The 18,489-nt window shown below is 40.1% G+C and overlaps 1 protein-coding gene across 1 annotated transcript; it reads left to right on the top strand.

Annotated features, from left to right (window-relative positions):
- The first annotated feature begins 17,682 nt into the window (after nt 1-17,682).
- On the top strand, nt 17,683-18,240 carry LOC132612829 (agamous-like MADS-box protein AGL61). The gene has a single exon (XM_060326913.1). It carries the CDS (start codon nt 17,683-17,685, stop codon nt 18,238-18,240), a length of 558 nt encoding a protein of 185 aa, XP_060182896.1.
- The last annotated feature ends 249 nt before the right edge of the window (nt 18,241-18,489 follow it).

Genomic DNA, 18,489 nt, shown 5'->3' with positions numbered 1-18,489 from the left:
GTCAAGTACAGATCATAACACAATCCAAGATTAGACCAACACACGTGATATAAATGCCAAAGCAGAAACAATGATATAGATGAATGAATTAAATGAGTGCACATGCAATGCAAAGGATGCATTGGCCAACTGTCTGTCTCCGTACACACATGCTACAGATGGATGTCCTCCATGTATCGATAGTGATGACCCATGGGGAACAAGCGAAAACCATGTAACAGTCACTCTGTACACAACCTAAAAGTGATTTCCACAATACTAGCCACTCCGCACACAGCCCAGATATGGCTTCCATATCAAATCTGTCCACAATCTTAGATGTTCCTTTCTCACTTATCATCACCATTACCAATCACAGTCCATATCAATGAATCATATAAAATATGTATGAATGTTATGCATGATGTTAATATCAAGTGTAAATCATAGTCAATTCTCATTCGTGCCATTACATGAGCACAAGTCACAATACCAATCCTAAATCATGTTTCTCCCTTTATTGATGATAAGTGAGAGATGAACGCATCACGACCACAACATAGTAAATAACCAACAAGCCTGACACCACACACATGGCAACAAGCCAAATCACAATAAACAAGGCGACAAACCCATAAAGTCATCAACAATACCAACCTAAGAGTATCCATCCCAACTTCATACCCGAAGGCTTAACATGCTTTCTTCGTCAATAACTAACTTCTACATATGCTTCGCTAATTGAAGTTTAACCAAAAGGTAAGTCGTAACCTACCTCAGTGCCGAGCCGGTGCCACGAACTATCAAACTTGAGCCTTGCCTTTTGGAGGAGCCTCCAAATACTCAATGTCTAGTCATTATCAAAATATAAGTTAGAAACGGAGACTAACGATACCCATATTGCTATACATTCGTTCAAACCAAAATTCAACTTTAGGAAAGGGGGAAATCGGACCCACAAGGGTAAAAGGGAATTTCAAGAGTGGAAATGGTAACCTAACGCTCTAGAAGTTCAATTCTACTCTCCAATTGCTAATTGAGCTCAATTATTGATCATTTCACATTCAAAAGAAAACCCCCAGGTTAGGCATAAACCCTAGTTTTCCATAATCAATTCATTAACCCAAATTAGAGATTCAAGCTTAGATTAGATAAATCCATCAATTAAACTCACATTCATAGCCTAAGATTCAAATATTAAACTTAGGGTTAAAACCCATCTTGTCCAACTAGCTTTACTAGATTACACCATAGATTCTAGCTTTAGGGAGGTAAATAAACATGAACAAGGTAAAGGAAACTTACCCCAAGATGAATCAACTCTGAATACTCCACAAATCACCCTTGAGCCACTTAGAGAATAAACTTTGGGAATGGGGAAAGAGTGGTTTGAAATAGGGCATTTAATGATTCTGGTTCAGCGATTTCCGCTCCATCGAAGGGGGTCCGCCCTCGCGATCTCGCCTCGTCGGAGGACCATCCGCTGAGGGGCATCTCATTAATATGACAGGCATTTGCACCTGTGGACCAAGCCTCACTGAGGCGCAACAGTCTCGCTGGGGCGAGACACCGGAATCATCAGAATTCTGGTCTTTCACTAAGTTTTAACCCAAATCCCGACATCTACCCGAGACCTCCCGGATACAAAACAGATATGCATATATACGTAAAAATACGCTACGAACTCACTCGTGACCTCATAATTTCCAACGAAGGTCCATTTGATCGGGTCAACCCCCATACAGCTAAAATCAACTTTCGAACCATAAGTATAAAACGCTCATGAATGCCTCGGGAACCGAACTGAATAGCCCATTAAGTCATAATCGACCCTTTAGACCTCACGGAATCAACGCATTTTCAAAAAAAGTCTGTTTACCTAAAAGTCAACTATTGGTCAAAAGTTTTTCACTTTAAGACTCTAATTCTCATAAGTCACAATAAAACTCGTTCGATTACCTCGGAAACCGTATCGCCCATCCCCACAAGTCAGAATCATACTAACAGGGCTCGAGGAAGGGTCAATAGGGGTAAATGGGTCAAAAGTGCAATAAAAACCAAACAAGTGATTACATTAGATACCAATTAAATAATCGTTCGTCCTCGAACGACAAAGGAAAAGCATAGAGGAAAAGTACCTGAGTTGGTCAACAACTGGGGATATCTGGTACGCATATAAGGCTCGGTCTCCAATGTAGCATCTTCAACTTGACGGTGCTTCCATTGCACCTTAACTGACTATCTCATTTGATCTCAACTTTCTCACTTGCCTATCCAAGATTACTATAGGCTCTTCCTCATAAGACAGATTCTTATCAAGCAACATTGAGTCCCAACGAATGATATAAGAACCATCTAAATAGTACTTCTTCAGCATGGAAACATGAAATACCGGATGAACACTTAACAAGCCTGGTGGCAAAGCTAACTCATAAGCCACTGCGCCAACTAGACGGAGAATCTCAAATGGGCCAACGTACATCGGGTTCAACTTGCCCTTCTTCCCAAATCGCATAACACCCTTTATGGGTGAAATCTTCAGAAGAACTTGCTCACCCTCCATAAACTCCAGATCTCGAACCTTCCGGTCCGTATACACCATTTTCTTGCTCTATGCTTCCAGAAGCTTTTCTTGAATCGGATTCACTTTGTCTAAGGACTCCTTCAGCAGATTCGTACCCCGAGGTCTCATCTCAAAAGCATCAAACCACCCAATTGAAGAACGACACCTCTTACCATATAAAGCCTCGCATGGCGCCATATCAATACTCGAATGGTAGCTGTTATTGTACGCAAACTCTGCCAATGGTAAGAATTAGTTCCAATGAACACCAAAATCAATAGCACAAGACCTCAACATATCCTCAAGCACCTGAATAGTCCTCTAGGACTGAGCATCGGTCTGTGGATGAAACGCGATACTAAGATCTAACTGATTACCCAACTATTTCTGTAAAGTCTTCCAGAAATGGGAGGTAAACTGAGTACCTCAGTTTGAAACAATAGAAATAGGAACCCCATGCAACCGTATAATCTCTCAGTAAATCTTGGCCAACTTCTCTGCATTATAAGTAAGCTAAACCGGAATGAAATGTGCTGACTTAGTAAACCTATCCGTAATGACCCAAACCGAATCAAACTTACCCAAGGTCTTCGGAAGACCCACAACAAAATCCATGGCTATCCTCTCCCACTTCAGCTCGGGAATGGGCATTCTCTGAAGCATAACGCCAGGTCTCTGGTGCTCATACTAAACTTGCTAACAATTGAAACACTGAGCAATGAAATCTGTAATGTCTATCTTCATCCTACCCCACCAGTAGTGTTGTCTCAAATCACGATACATCTTAGTCGCACCCGGAGGAATGGAATATCTGGAACTATGAGCCTCCTCCAATATCAAACGAATCAGACCACTCAACAAGGAACACACAGACACCCTTTGATCCTCAAGACCTCCTCATCATCAAGAATAACCTCCTTGGCCTCACCACTCAAACCTTTATCACGAATCTTGCACAACTTAGCATCATCAAACTGTTGTGCCTTAATCTACTCCAAGAGAGATGACCTCTCCTCAACACACGCTAAAACCCTGACTGGATACGAAATATCGAGTCGCACAAAACTATTAGCTAGAGGCTAAACCTCCATAGCTAAATGACGCTCTGTAGCAATCAACTGAGCTAAACTGCCTATACTCATTGCCTTCTGGCTCAATGTATCTGCTATCATATTAGCTTTGCCCAGATTGTATAGAATGGTAATATCATAATTCTTAAGCAGCTCCATCCATCTAGGCTGTCTAGAATTAAGATCCCTCTGATTGAACACATGGTGTAGACTATGGTGATCGGTGAATACCTCACAATGGACCCCATACAAGTAATGCCTCCAAATCTTCAAAGCGAAGACTATCGCTGCCAACTCCAAATCATGAGTAGAGTAGTTCTTCTCATGAATCTTCAACTGTCTAGAAGCATAAGCAATAACCTTGCCTTCTTGCATCAACACAGCGCCCAAAACAACACATGACGTATTACAATAAACGAGGAAATCCTTACCCTCCATGGATAATGCTAAAATTGGGGTTGTAGTCAACAAGGTCTTGAGCTTTTGGAAGCTCTTTTCACATGCATCTGACCACTGGAAAGGTACTTCCTTCTGAGTCAGTCGAGTCAAGTGAGAAGCAATCGAAGCAAACCCTTTCACGAACCAGTGATAGTAACTCGCCAAACCCACAAAGCTACGAATCTCGGTCACTGAAGTGGGCCTCGCCCAATTCCTAACAACCTCAATCTTTTTGGGATCAACTATAATCCCATCCTTGACACCACATGGCCCAAGAATGCCACAGAATCAAGACAAAACTCGCACTTAGAAAACTTAGCATAAAGCTTCTTTTCCTTCAACAATCCAAGTACAATCCCAAAATGACGCTCATGCTCTTCCTTACTTTATGAATACATCCAAATATCGTCAATGAAGACTATGACGAAGGAATCTAGGTATGCTTGAAAATGCAATTCATCAAATCCATAAGAGCTGCTGGGGCATTCGTAATCCCAAAATACATAACAAGGAACTCGTAATGACTATAGTGAGTCCTAAAGGCTATCTTCAGACTCCTCGACCCGAATCTTTAGCTGGTGATAACCTAACCTCAAATAAATCTTGGAAAACACTGAAGCACCCTGAAGCTGGTTGAATAAGTCATCAATGTGGGGAATGGGATACTTGTTTCGAATGGTGACCTTGTTCAACTGGCGATAATCAATACACATTCTCATCGACCTATCATTTTTCTTCTTCACAAAAATCATGGGAGCGCCCCAAGGGGACACGTTCGGTCTGATGAAATCCTTACCAAAAGATCTTGCAATTTCCTCTTTAACTCTCTCAACTCGGCCGGTACCATCCTATATGGCAGAATGGAAATAGGGCGAGTGCCTGACTTTAGATCAATGTAGAGGTCAATATCACCGTCGGGTGGCATAATCGACAAAGCCGTAGGGAACACCTCTGTGAACTCACTCACAACAGGCATAGACTCAAGTGATAAGGAGTCAACACTGGTATAACAAATATGAGCCAAGTAGGCCAAACATCCTTTATCAACTAACTTCTTGTCTTGAAGGAAGGAAATAATCTTCTTCTAGGCGGGGCTAGGAGTACCCCTCCACTGAAGTCTAGGAATACTCGGCATGGCTAGCATAACTGTCTTGGCGTGACAGTCCAAGATCACATGATAAGAGGACAACTAACTCATGCCCAATATGATTTCGAAATCCACTATATCTAGAATCACAAAATCTACCCACATGTCATAACCCATAAATGTAAATAAACAGGATCGATAGACTCGATCAACCACTACCGAATCTCTAATCGGAGTAGACACGCGAATAGGTACGTCAAATCGATCACAAACCAAATCCCAACCCACAAAATGATTAGTACACACATAAAAGAAAGTAGACCCTAGATCAAATAAGACCGAAGCTGGCTGGTGACAAATAAAAATGGTACCTGTGATAAAAACATCTGATGTCTCGGCCTCTGGCTTGCCAGGAAAAGCATAACAATGGGAAAAACCACAGTCGCTCTGGCCGGCTCATCTCTTCCTCTGGAAGCCTGAGAACCATCCCTACCCGACTGATATCCACCCCTAGAGGACTGAGAACCACCGTGGACTATCTGGGCATTGCCTCTACCAGAAGAACCACCCCGAATACCTGAAGATGCCGGAGTCCTAGCGATCTAGAATCTGGAACCAGCTGGGCCCCACACTGTCTTGACCTAGGGAACTCTCTAGCAATGCGTCTGGTATAACCACATGCATAGCAAGATCTAGATGGTGAGGGATGAAATGCTAAAGGTGAAGAACCGGTGTAACCTCTTTGGTCGGCTAGCCAAGAGTAAGAGCCTCCAGAAACCTGCCCGAACCATACCCACTCTACCTCGAAGGACCACCTGAAGAAGTCTGTAGCGCTGGCTTAATAGGACAGCTGATAAAGCCTAGCTGATTGACCCCCACCTCTAGAAGTCGATCCACTGTAGCTACCATATTGACGGGGCTCCTCACTACCCCCATGATGTGCCGTGAAATTACGACACATTCGATGCCAATTGCTTAATTTTTTGCGAATGCTCAAGTACATTTGATGTCGCTTTTCATATTTTTGTGTTGATTTGTACAATAACAAGTGTTGGAAGCAACATGAGGCAAAATGAAGCAAATACCAGCCAAATTGGACCAAAACACCACATGCGAGTCGCAGGTACTACATGCGAGTCATAGGTGGTGCAGCATTTGATGACAAAGATATTGAAGAACTGAAGATAGTGGTTCAGCACATGCGAGCACCACATGCAAGTCCCATGTGGTGCATGCGAGCCGCACTTGCTGCAGCATATACTGCACCACAACTGCTAGCATCTGCAGCACCTGCGATGATTTTAGTGCAACCTGCGACTGGGAGGTTGCACATGCGACATCATATGCGATTAGCATCAGACACACAGTGGTATTTTTGTCCAGAATTTGTTCTCGTTTTGAAAATTCTATAAATATAATTCTAGGGTTTTGGATTCATTATTCTACACTTTTTGAAGTTGTCTTTTTGTGAAGCTCATTTATTATTGGTGGTTGAAGCTTTTAAGAGATTCTCCACTTTTGTCATCTTCTCCACTTTAATACTTTTGTAAGATTTATGAATACTCTTTATGCTTTTACTTTATTTTTAATGAATATTAGTGGCTAAACTCATTAGCTAAGGTTGTGGGACCAAATGTGTTTTCTATTAACTTTTCATGCTTCGATGTCTTGTGATGGTGTACAACATTAGTTGTGCCTTATTACCATGACTTTGCTTGGAAAAGAAAGTAGAGATTAGGAAAAGAGTTAATAGCAACAATTTTGGACATAACCCTCATCTAACAACTTGAGTTAGGAATAAGAAAGCTAGTTAAGACTAAACGGGCATTCTTATATAAAACATTCTAAGGCTTGAAAAATATTAGAATGAATTTTGATAATTTGGTTAGAAAACATTTGGAAAGAGTTAAGTGACCCTTGGTCTACTACACTTATGTATAGAAATGAGTTGAAGTGATACCCAAGTGCATTACTTTCCATTAAAACCACAACCTTAGTTCGACTTCCAAATAGTTAATCTCATATCAACGAAGCGTAGACGTAATGGTCAAAGACCAAAATCAAACATTATTATACTCCTTTCCCCTCGAAATATAGATTAAGAGTCAAGAGTTACACTCAACAAGTATATTTCTTCATTGTATTATCAGTGGGATTCGACCCCAACCTCATTGGTTTCTATATTTGACAACGACCGCTTACTCCTACTATTAAATGTATAATTTGGGCATATCACCCCACCATGGGCTCGGGTCCTAGCTGACACAACACTCGCAGCATGGTCTACCACTGACTGAAAGGAATCATCTATAGAGACAAGCTGAAAACACACCACATGTAACGGAAGTACCAGTCCACCCACGAATCTCCTGACCCTCTTTGTCTCAGTAGGAATCAATTGTGTAGCATAACGCACCAAGGACAAGAATCGGACCTCATACTCGGATACAGATATACCCCTCTACTGTAGGTGGATAAACTCATCTCTCCTCTGTTCCCTCAGAGTACGGGGAACATACTTCTCTGAAAAAACCTAATGAAACTAGACCCAAGATTGTTGAGGCGACACAGCTGGTCAGCAATTGATAAATGACCTCCACCAAGACTTCGCGTTCCCACGTAACTGATTGGACACGTAATCAACCCCATGGGACTCCACAATCCCCATTTTATACAACTTCTCATGCATGTCCACAACAAATTCATACGCATCCTCACTCGGAGTAATAAAGAACCTCGGCGGTTCCATCTTCAGAAATCTACCAATCAGCTCTTGATCTCAAAGGGTCATAACTGGGCCAGCAACGGGCTAGGAGCACTAGCAAGTGTTGGAATCCCATCAATTCGAGGGGCCATGGCAGCAGCTGGCCGCATCTCCGGAGTCTGGCCCTGCTCAGGAGTCTATGCTCCTGCTCTAGTCTGCGACCCTCCTAAAGTAGCGGTACCACCCACTGCATGCAGCCCATCAAGATGGACCAAAATACGAGCCATGGTGTCTTGAAGCACCGGAGTAAAAATCACTTCGGGATGAGTCTGGGCTGGTCCTAGCCCTCCCTCAACTGCATGCTCACTCGCAGGCTGGCGCTTTGGCTCTGGTGATACGGATCTAGCACGCCTCTGACCAACCGCAGGGCCCCCGCTCTTGGCTCATTAGGCACCACGTCCTCTAGCACATCCATGGACTCTCTGCCATCTCTTCCTCGTGCTGCGGGCCCAACGACGGGCTCAGGCACCTCATCCCTCACAATAGTAGAGCGCGTCCTCACCATCTGTGAGTGAATAGAAGTGAAATCATATTCCAATTCGAATATTCTAGATACCAATTTGAATAAAGTTGCACGAAAGAATGAAAGAATTTGAAGTTTTCAAAATGTCTTATAGCCTCTCGCAGATAAGTACGGAGCTCATCGTACTGATCCGCAAGACTCTACTAGACATGCTCGAGTACTCATAGATCGAGTAAACTAGGTATTTGATACCAACTTGTCACAAACCAACTCGTGGGATCCAGCAGACACTCACACTAACCCTCCTGGTGGTTGAACCCTTCCCTTATTCAACGTCCAATCCAAACATAAGGATAAAAGTCTCAAATCATAAATGACTAAACATGCGGAATACTAATACATAATCCCCGAAATCTGGTCTGAACAGTACAAGAGCTGCTAATACATAGTCTGAAGAATACAAGTCTAGAATATTGATATTGTCTCTGAATATGAAACAAGACAAGTAATATAGAGGAGTCTCCGGGCAGTAGGATCCATCAAATGCTCACCCTAGAAACTGTGCAAGCTAAGCCTCGGGATCACTCACGAGATGCGGAGGAGGAACCTGCTACAAACTTTGCAATAAGAAAAAGAGTACATCAAGGTAGTATCAATACAAACACCATGTACCGGTAGGTATCATCGGCCGACAACAATTAGATCATACACACACACACACACACACACACACACACACACATATATATATATATATATATATATATATATATATATATATATATATATATAAGAAAGATATTGAAAGGTAGGCATGCGAGTAGTCAAGTACAAATCACAATAGAATCCAAGATCAGAACAACACACATGATATAAATGCCAAAGCAGAAGCAATGATATAGACGAATGAAGTAAATGAGTGCACATGCAATGCAAAGGATGCACTGGCCAACTGTCTGCTTCGTACGCACATGTTACGGATGGATATCTTCCACATATAGATAGTCTTGACCCATGAGGGACCTGTAAAGACCATGTATCAGTCACTCCGCACACAACCCAGAGGTGACTTCCACAACACTAGCCACTCGGCACACAACCCATAGATGGCTTCCATATCAAGCCTGTCTACCATCTCGGATGTTCCTTTCTCACTTATCATTATCAGTACCAATCATAGTCCATATCAATGAATAATATAAAATGTGTATGTAACGACCCGTTTGGTCGTTATAGTTCTTTCGGCATTTTCACCTATTTCCGAGCATTGATTAACTCGCTTTTGACCCGAAATGACCTTTGATATGCTTCCCGGGGTGCCTAGACCAAATCCGAGCAACTTTGGTAAAAATGTGGGCTTAAAGTGAAAAATGGTTGATCCTAAGTTTACTTTTGGGCAAACGGACCTTTTTCGAAATTCTGTCGATTCCGAGAGGTCCGGATGGTCGTTTAGAACCTGTATGTGTATTTGGTTAGATTCCTAATGCATTCGGATGCATTTCGGGACATAGGATGGGAGATTGGAATTAGACATCGGGGGTTGACTCGGTCAACGAAGCCTCCGTTAGAAATTTTGAGACCACGAGCGCGTTCGTAGCTTAATTTTGTGTGGGTCTGTGTGTTTGGTTTGTGAACAAATGGCCTCGGGAATAACTCTAGATTTAAATTGGAGACTTAGGAATTTTGGGATTTCTAGTATTTGGTGCTTGCAACGGCGGCACCAGAGCTGCCCAGCGGCACCGCTGTGGCGGTGTGATGATCGCTGGGGTGGCCATATGTGAAGTTGGCCATACCGCTGTACGGTAACTTAGCCGCTATAGAGGCGCCGTCGTAGCGGCATTCCAACCGCTGTGGCGGTGACGGGCAATTATATTTCATTAAATGTGTCTTAAATAAGTCTTAGACCCTCATTATTCCATATCTCGATATTGGGGCTTAGAGAAACTATTTTTGAAGATAAATTGAAGAAATTCTTGGAGGTAAACTTTGCCTAATCCTTTATTCTTCCTTAATCACAATCATTCTAGATTCTTTCATTCCCTTTAATATTGCCCTAGAGATGAAATTTGAAGGAAGGTTTTGGGAACTTTTCCTTAGGGTCATGTATGATAAATTGATGATGTTAATGCTAAAATTTGATAAATCTAAGCTTATTGATCATATATCTCCCACTTTTAACATTGAATTTCGAATTTGGAGACTTAGGGTTTATACCCAATTTGGGGGTTTTTACTTGAAATCAGATTTAGACCAATTCTTGAGTTAAATCAATAATTAATGGTTGGGTTATGATTCCCTAGTACGTAATTTAGTATTTTGCTCGTGAAGTTCCCGTTTTACCCTTGTGAGCCCGTTTCCCCAATTGCTAGGGTTAGAATGGACCTAGTTGATATCATAGCAATCTTAGTATCATTCTTCATGATTTCTAATATAGAATTCGATTATGCTTAGACTACTTTGGTTTTGTGCTTCAGAGGAAGGGCAAGGCAATAAAATGACTTGTTGGTGTTGCGGTTCAGCAGTCCAGGTAGGTTATGGCTTACCTTTAGTGAGACTTCGTATAGTGAATCACATATTTAGATTATAATGTCGGAGACAGCATGTGAACCTTCGGGTATGAAGTTGGGATGGATATTGCCTTCGTTTGGGCCCTGATGTGTGTTGGGACTAGCCACCCCGTTATTTGTGTTTGATTGTTCCATTTTGATGGTTGATGCCATGTATAGTTGGTAGATATCGAGTTCTGTCTTGTCATCATGATTTGGATAGAATTGACATACCCGTGGTTGGTATTTGTACTCGGATATATTGTTGGCGTACCCACCGTTGGTACTTGACTTATTGATATATGTTGGCATACCCACTTTTGGTATTGTGATGTGATACTTGTTGGCGTACCCCATTTTGGTACTTGTGATATTGAACGTGATCGATTTACATATGCATTGCACACATTCTCTCATATTCATGCATGGCCAATACTCGGTGATGATCTGGTATCGTTGATTGAGCGAAACTGATAAGTGTACTTGAGTGATTGTGAGAAGGCCGATGTCCGAGTTTTAATTTCGGAATCGTTGATTGTGTGAAACTGATATTTGATAAACTCTTTTACTTGAGTGATTGTGAGAAGGCCGATGTCCGAGGTTCAATTCCGGAATCGTTGATTGTGTGAAACTGATATTTGACAAACTCTTTTACTTGAGTGACTGTGAGATGGCCGATGAGCTATTCCGGCATTGTTGTTGCATGGCTAATTCCGATGTTATTCCGGAATCGTTGTTAGTGCATGGACTCCGCGGGTCCCCCAGGGTGGTGCCGGTGAGACTCCCCTGTGAGCAATTAGCCAGGGCCCCGTCTGTCTGTTGGGCAAAGATCGGGGGTGGGTGGCACTTAGACTTCGCGAGTCATGCTGGGTTGTGCTACCGAGACGTCGATATTTTCGTTCGGAGTACATATGTACACCTCATTTGCATGGCATGGCATCACATTCATACCATTATTGCACTGCATTGCATTATGACTTGATTAAGATGTTGTGATGATTGGATTGTGATGATTCTGTGATGATGATGGATCGTGATGATTCTATTGTGGTGATTGGATTGGATCGGGTATATTCGAACTTGACAAATTTGGGTTTAGATGCTTACATAGGCGACGATGGATATTTGATTGTGATTATATTGACTTATACTTGCTAGATTCCTTATTTATCTGCTTTATCTTCTGAATTATGTTAACTATACTTAGTCAGCCGATGATGCCTACTAGTATTGTTGATTGTACTGACCTGCACTTGCTGCATTCTTTTATTAATACAGAGTACCAGGTCGGATCTACTTCTCTGACCCGTGGCTGATCGACTTTTCAGCTTCCACTCGATTTTTCCAGGGTGAGCATGGCGTCCGCTGATCTTGAAGACTCTGCTATTACTTATGTCTTTCTTTCTATTCTGAGACATGATTTGAGACTACTTATGTATTATTATTCAGACTTTTAGTATTTCGATTTAGATGCTTTTATATGACTAGACCAGATACTGGGGTGGATTTCATTTACTTCTGCATTCGTTGAGATTATATTATATTGTGAGACTTATGTTATTTTTCTTTTTCCGCTATTTTATATTATTTTGAATGTTGAGTTAAGGGTTCGCCTACCGAGGTGAGAAAGGTAGGTGCCTGCACGACTTAGTGAAAATGAGTTGTGACAGTGTATGAATGTTATGCATGATGTCAATATCAAGTGTAAATCATAGTGAATTCTCATTTGTGCCATTACATGAGCACACGTGTAACGACCTTTCCGGTCATTATAGGAAATTAGGACTCCGTTGGGAATTCCGAGGCCGCGGTTGGATTCGTAGGGTGTCTTTTTGTATGTGTGCATGTTTTGAGGCCTTGGATGAAATGTGGGGTGATCGGGGGAAAAACTAGACAAAAGTCGAGCTCACTGCCCAAAATGGACCGCTGCGGCGGCTTGACCGCTGCTAGTGGCCATCCATGTCCTTGGTGGCCGCTGTGGCGGAAGGTGGACCGCTCTGGCGGTACCGTGATAGCGGTGGGAAGACCGCCATAGCGGTCAAGCGATTTCCTTTGGGACCACTATAGCGGGACCGCTGCAGCGGCGTGATGATCGTTGTAGCGGTCGACGTAAAACAGTAACCCAAATTTTATATACTCAGTTTTATTTTCTCTTCTCACAAAACACCAACACACTTCCCAACAAACACCTAGAGAGAACTTTCAAGCTAGGGCAAGATAACCTTGAGAGGTAAGTTCCATTGCTTTTCATTCTATCATTCTCTTCCCCTTCATTATGATAATCATCTTCATGGGTCTTTAATAGTAAAAGTGAAGTAGAAACCCTAGAATGTCAGTAAACCTTCTAAACTTGATGGGTTAGGGTTATTATTGCTTATTTATCATTTAAATGGATTGATTAGTTTCTATTTGTCATAAATTGAACATTAGAATAGTAAACTAAGTGATTTGAGACCTAAGGTTTTATGAAAATGGTGTTTTTGCCATAGAAAACTGTTTGTAATGGGAATGTTGGATAGAATGTTGTATAAATGGATGGTAAATGAATACTAGGGGCTTTGATAAGTTGTTTATCACCTAGAAAATTGTTCACCCTTAGAATGGGGAAAGGGAAGGGTATTCTTGCTTTGGTGTTTGTGAATTGAGCAAAGTGACTCATTGAGCCTTCTATTTTTAGACCGTGAATGAATTGAGGCTTTGAGGAAAGGAAAGGTTGTAGCAGAGTAACCTGCGTGTTCCAACTCTACTTTGAGGTAGGTTACGGTTTACTTAAGTCAAACTTTGGTTAGTTGATTGTATGTTTGGTGATCTCCTTAAGAGAACATATGTCTAGTTTTCATGCATGGTATTGTGTGGGTCATTCCTATGTGAATGTAATTGATTGATTGTGTAGGCTCTGTGCCATTATTCCTGTGTGATTAAATCTACAGTGGATGTGTTTTCATGAGAAATTAATATAATCTTCTCAAGGTATTGTGACATGAAATGATGAATTGATTCTTGATATTGAAAAGGTAAGAAACGTTGTTCTGTAAGAGGTATGGAAATGAACATGTGACCTAGATTATGAGCTCGTGATCCGAGGATAGTTTCGAAAATGAAAGATACTTGATATGTCCCGCGATCGAGGTTTGTTACGGGGCGGAGGTTGTGCTCAGGCCCGAGGGGTATTCCGGAACGAGTGGTACATGGACACCATAGGTCCCCTGCAGGTCATGGCTACTGAGCTAAGACATCAGCTAGCATGTATGTACAGTGCGTGCGGTTATTGTGGTAAATTTATTTCCGTTGTTGACTTACGCGATTATGATGCTTGACATCTTGGTGATTTGATTGTGATTGTTCTTGGTTGACTTGTTGTGATTTATTGATATTCATGATTATTGACTGGCTTGTTTTATTCTATTGATTTTACTAAATATGCATGATACTAATCTTAATTGGCCTATGATATCTACTGGTACATAGTAGTTGTACTGATACTACCTTGCTGCATTCTTTGAGTGCAGATTTTGATATAGAGACCGCTGATCGTCCTTACATCTAGCATGGGGGATATTTGCTGACGAATTTTGGGGTGAGCTTCTTCCCATGCCAGGCTGCCCGAAGATCTTCTTTCTATGATGTCTTTTAGTACTCTGCACATTATGGATTACTTATGATCACATTATGATCGTCCTTACATCTAGCGTGGAGGATATTTGTTGACGGATTTTGGGGTGAGCTTCTTCCCATGCCAGGCTGCCCGAAGATCTTCTTTCTATGATGTCTTTTAGTACTCTGCACATTATGGATTACTTACTTGTTAGACTTCAGATTCTTAGACATGTTTTGGCTTAGAGTCTTGTACGATGACTTTAAGATTTTGGGGATTGTAATAGTTAGAACTTCCGCACTTACTTCAGCATGTATGGCATGATTTACCTTGTTCTTTTGTTGTTAAATGAGTAATAATTATTTAGCTTGGTTAATATAAAACCGGATTGAATGGATAGGTGTCTTGTATGTTGGTTCGCCCACTAGGATTTAGATGGGTGCCAGTCATGGCGGGTTGGGTCGTGATAACACGTCACAATACCAATCCTAAATCATGTTTCTCCCTTTATCGATGATAAGTGAGAGATGAACGAATCACAACCACATCATAGTAAATAAGCAACAAGCCCGACACCACACACATGGCAACAAGCCAAATCACAATAAACAAGGCGACAAGCCCACAAAGTCATCAACAATACCAACCTTAGAGTATTCATCCCAACTTCATACCCATAGGCTTAACATGATTTCTCCGTCAATAACTAACTTTTGCATATTCTTCACTAATTAAATTCTAATCGAAAGGTAAGCCGTAATCTACCTCGATGCCGAGCTGGTGCCATGAACTGTCAAACGTGAGCCTTGCCTTTCTGAAGAGCCTCCGAATACTCAAAGTCTAGTCATTATTGAAATCTAAGTTAGAAATGGAGACTAACGATACCCATATTGCTATACATTCGTTCAAACCAAAATTCAACTTTAGGAAAGGAGGAAATCGAACCCACAAGGGTAAAACGGGAATTTCAAGAGTGGAAATGGTAACTCAACACTCTAGAAATTCAATTCTACTCTTCAATTGCTAATTAAGCTCAATTATTGATCAATTTCATCATTCAAAAGAAAACCCTCAATTTAGGCATAAACCCTGGTTTTCCATAATCAACTTATTACCTAAATTAGAGATTCAAGCTTATTACTACTAATTCATGAAATTTCATGATTAGATTAGCTAGATCCATCAATTAAATCACATTCATAGCCTAAGATTCAAATATCAAACTTAAGGTTAAAACCCATCTTCTCCAACAAGCTTTAATAGATTACACCATGGATTCTTGCTTTAGGAAGGTGAATAAACATGAACAAGGTGAAGGAAACTTACCCCAAGATGAGTCAACTCTGAATACTCTTCAGATCACCTTTGAGCCACTTAGAGAATAAAATTTGGGAATGGGGAAAGAGTGGTTCGAAATAGGGCATTTAATGATTCTGGTTCAGCGATTTTCGCTCCAGCGGAATAGGGCCCGCCCCCGCGATTCCACCTCGGCAAAGGACCATCCGCTGAGGCAGATCTCATTAATACGACAAGTATTTGCGCTTGCGGACCAAGCTTTGCTGTGGCAGGTCCGCTGAGGCGCAACAGTCTCGCTGGGGCAAGACACCAGAACCAACAGAATTTTGGTTTTTCACCTAGTTTCACCCCAAATCCCGACATCCACCCGAGATCTCTTGGATACAAAACAAATATGTACACATATGTAAAAACATACTACGAACTCACTCGTGGCCTCAGAATTCCCGACGAAGGTCTATTTGACCAGGTCAACCCCCAAACGGCCTCACAAAACACTCTCGAATGCCTCGGGAACCGAACTGAATACCCCATCAAATCATAATCGACCCTCCGGATCTCAATTAATCGACGAATTTTCAAAAAAAATCCGTTTACCCAAAAATCAACTATTGGTCAAAGATTATTCACTTTAAGACTTTAATTCTCATAAGTCACAATAAAATTCGCTCGATTACCTCGGGAACCATGTCTCCCATCCCCGCGGGTCAAAATCATACTAACAAGGCTCAGGGACGGGTCGACGGGGGTAAATGGGTCAAAAGTGCAACAACGACCAAACGGGTCGTTACATTATTGTGATTTATAAATTTGTAATTCCAAACAAATATAACCAAAAAAAAAAGACTATAATAATGTAGTCAATCCATTGTTCACCCTTAACTAATATTTCATTTTACATGTGATTGTTATTTTTTTTTTTAATGATGAAAAATGTATGTTATTATAGTTTACATATTTTAACATCACTGTTGACACACAATCAAATTGGGTAATCATCCTTAAAATATCGTGTACTTTTATACAAATTTAGAAATTATTAATTTATTAGAAAAGTTATTGATTTGCAATTTACATGTCTTTTTTCTTCCCAATTTATTTATCTTCATTGTATGATAATTTTTCTAATTGTTGTAAATCATTATAACATTTACCATTCAAATTTAAGTTTCGATTACGCTACAAGCCAATTTAAATTTTTATTGACGTTAATGCATGTACAAAAAAAATTATGATATTTGAAGTTCAAAAAAGAACTATTTATGTAAATTTGTATCTTTCTTAATTAGATTGCCTTTGTCAACTTGAACTTGATGAATTTCAAAAGCACTTTAATACATATTTTTTTTAAGTAAAATTTAAATTTATTTCCTTTTAGTTCAAGTGAGATTCTGATTTGATTGTTATAATTTTTTTTGCGGTATTTTGGTAAAATTTTCAATAATCATATTAAAGTATGTTCCTTTTCAAGATAAATTTTAGATTTATTCCTACTATTGCAATTGAAATTTTTATTTGATTGTTTTAAATAAATTAAAATTCTTTGTATGTAAGTTGTAACTAATGTTCCTTGTAATATTGATACTTGCTAATTAAAATCTGGTAAAATTAAGTAAGTACATTAAATATTTTAAATTTTTAACTTTAAACTTCAAACTTCAAACTTCACTGATTTATTGAGTGAATATCTATTTTAAGTGTCAAATCAATTTATTTTTTTACTATATTTTTATCATGACACTTTCCATATATCATTTGGCTAGATATTTAATTAATTGCCATTGTGAAAAAAATTATGTATATCAATATCATGGTATTCCATCTCTTATAAGTATCATTTCTTGAAATTAGTTGACCAATAAAGGTTATTTTATTCTAGTAATGGAGGGTAAGAAAACTGTCAGACGTCAAAAAATTCCCACGGAAAAAATAGAAAATGAAGGCACTCGATCTGCCTCCTTTTCAAAACGTCAATCGACTTTATACAAAATGGCTAATGAACTTGTTCAACAGTGCGACATTGACATAGGGATAATTCTTTTTTCTTCGACGGATAAGCCTTATTCGTTTTTTCATCCAACTGTTGAAGCAGTTGCCCATCATTTTTTAAATCTAGAATTAAGTCAAACTATACGACTTGTAGCGACACATGTTCAAACTAAGGTGATTAAAATTAATAATGTACTTGAAGAGTTTGAAACTAGAGAAGAGTTGGCAAACAAACAAACACTTCAACTTGACAAAGTGAAAAAGGCTAGAAAAATAGGTTGGTGGGAGCATATTGAAAAATTCAACGGAAATGACTTAATCAAGTTTGAAGCTTGGTTGAATGCTGCTAATTTCGACATGAAATATCGTCTGAAACAAATGGAAAATGAAGCAACATCTTCATCACAGACTTCTGTTGAGAATGCAAACGATGCATCTGATGCTTCATAAATAGTTCATCTCTACATTAGGCTTTGAAATTATATTATTGGTTGTGCTTTTATTTTATCCTTTTTCTTCTTTTTATAATGTTGTTTTGATGATGTTGTTGTTTTTACTAATGAGATATTATTTCTATTAATATATGTTGCCTCCTATATGTTAATCTAGTTTTTGTTGGAAATCTTACGGAAAATACTTCAACACGAACACGTGTAGGGACTTTTCTTCATCACGAACACTTGTAGGAACTTCTTTTAC

The sequence above is a fragment of the Lycium barbarum genome, chromosome 10, assembly GCF_019175385.1.
Source record: "Lycium barbarum isolate Lr01 chromosome 10, ASM1917538v2, whole genome shotgun sequence".
Classification (NCBI taxonomy): Eukaryota; Viridiplantae; Streptophyta; class Magnoliopsida; order Solanales; family Solanaceae; genus Lycium; species Lycium barbarum.
Note: the sequence above shows the minus strand (reverse complement) of the source record. Positions and strands in the feature narration are given on the sequence as shown.

Coding starts and splice junctions, on each gene's coding strand:
- LOC132612829 (XM_060326913.1), top strand. CDS start 17,683: ATGGAGGGTAAGAAAACTGTCAGACGTCAAAAAATTCCCACGGAAAAA.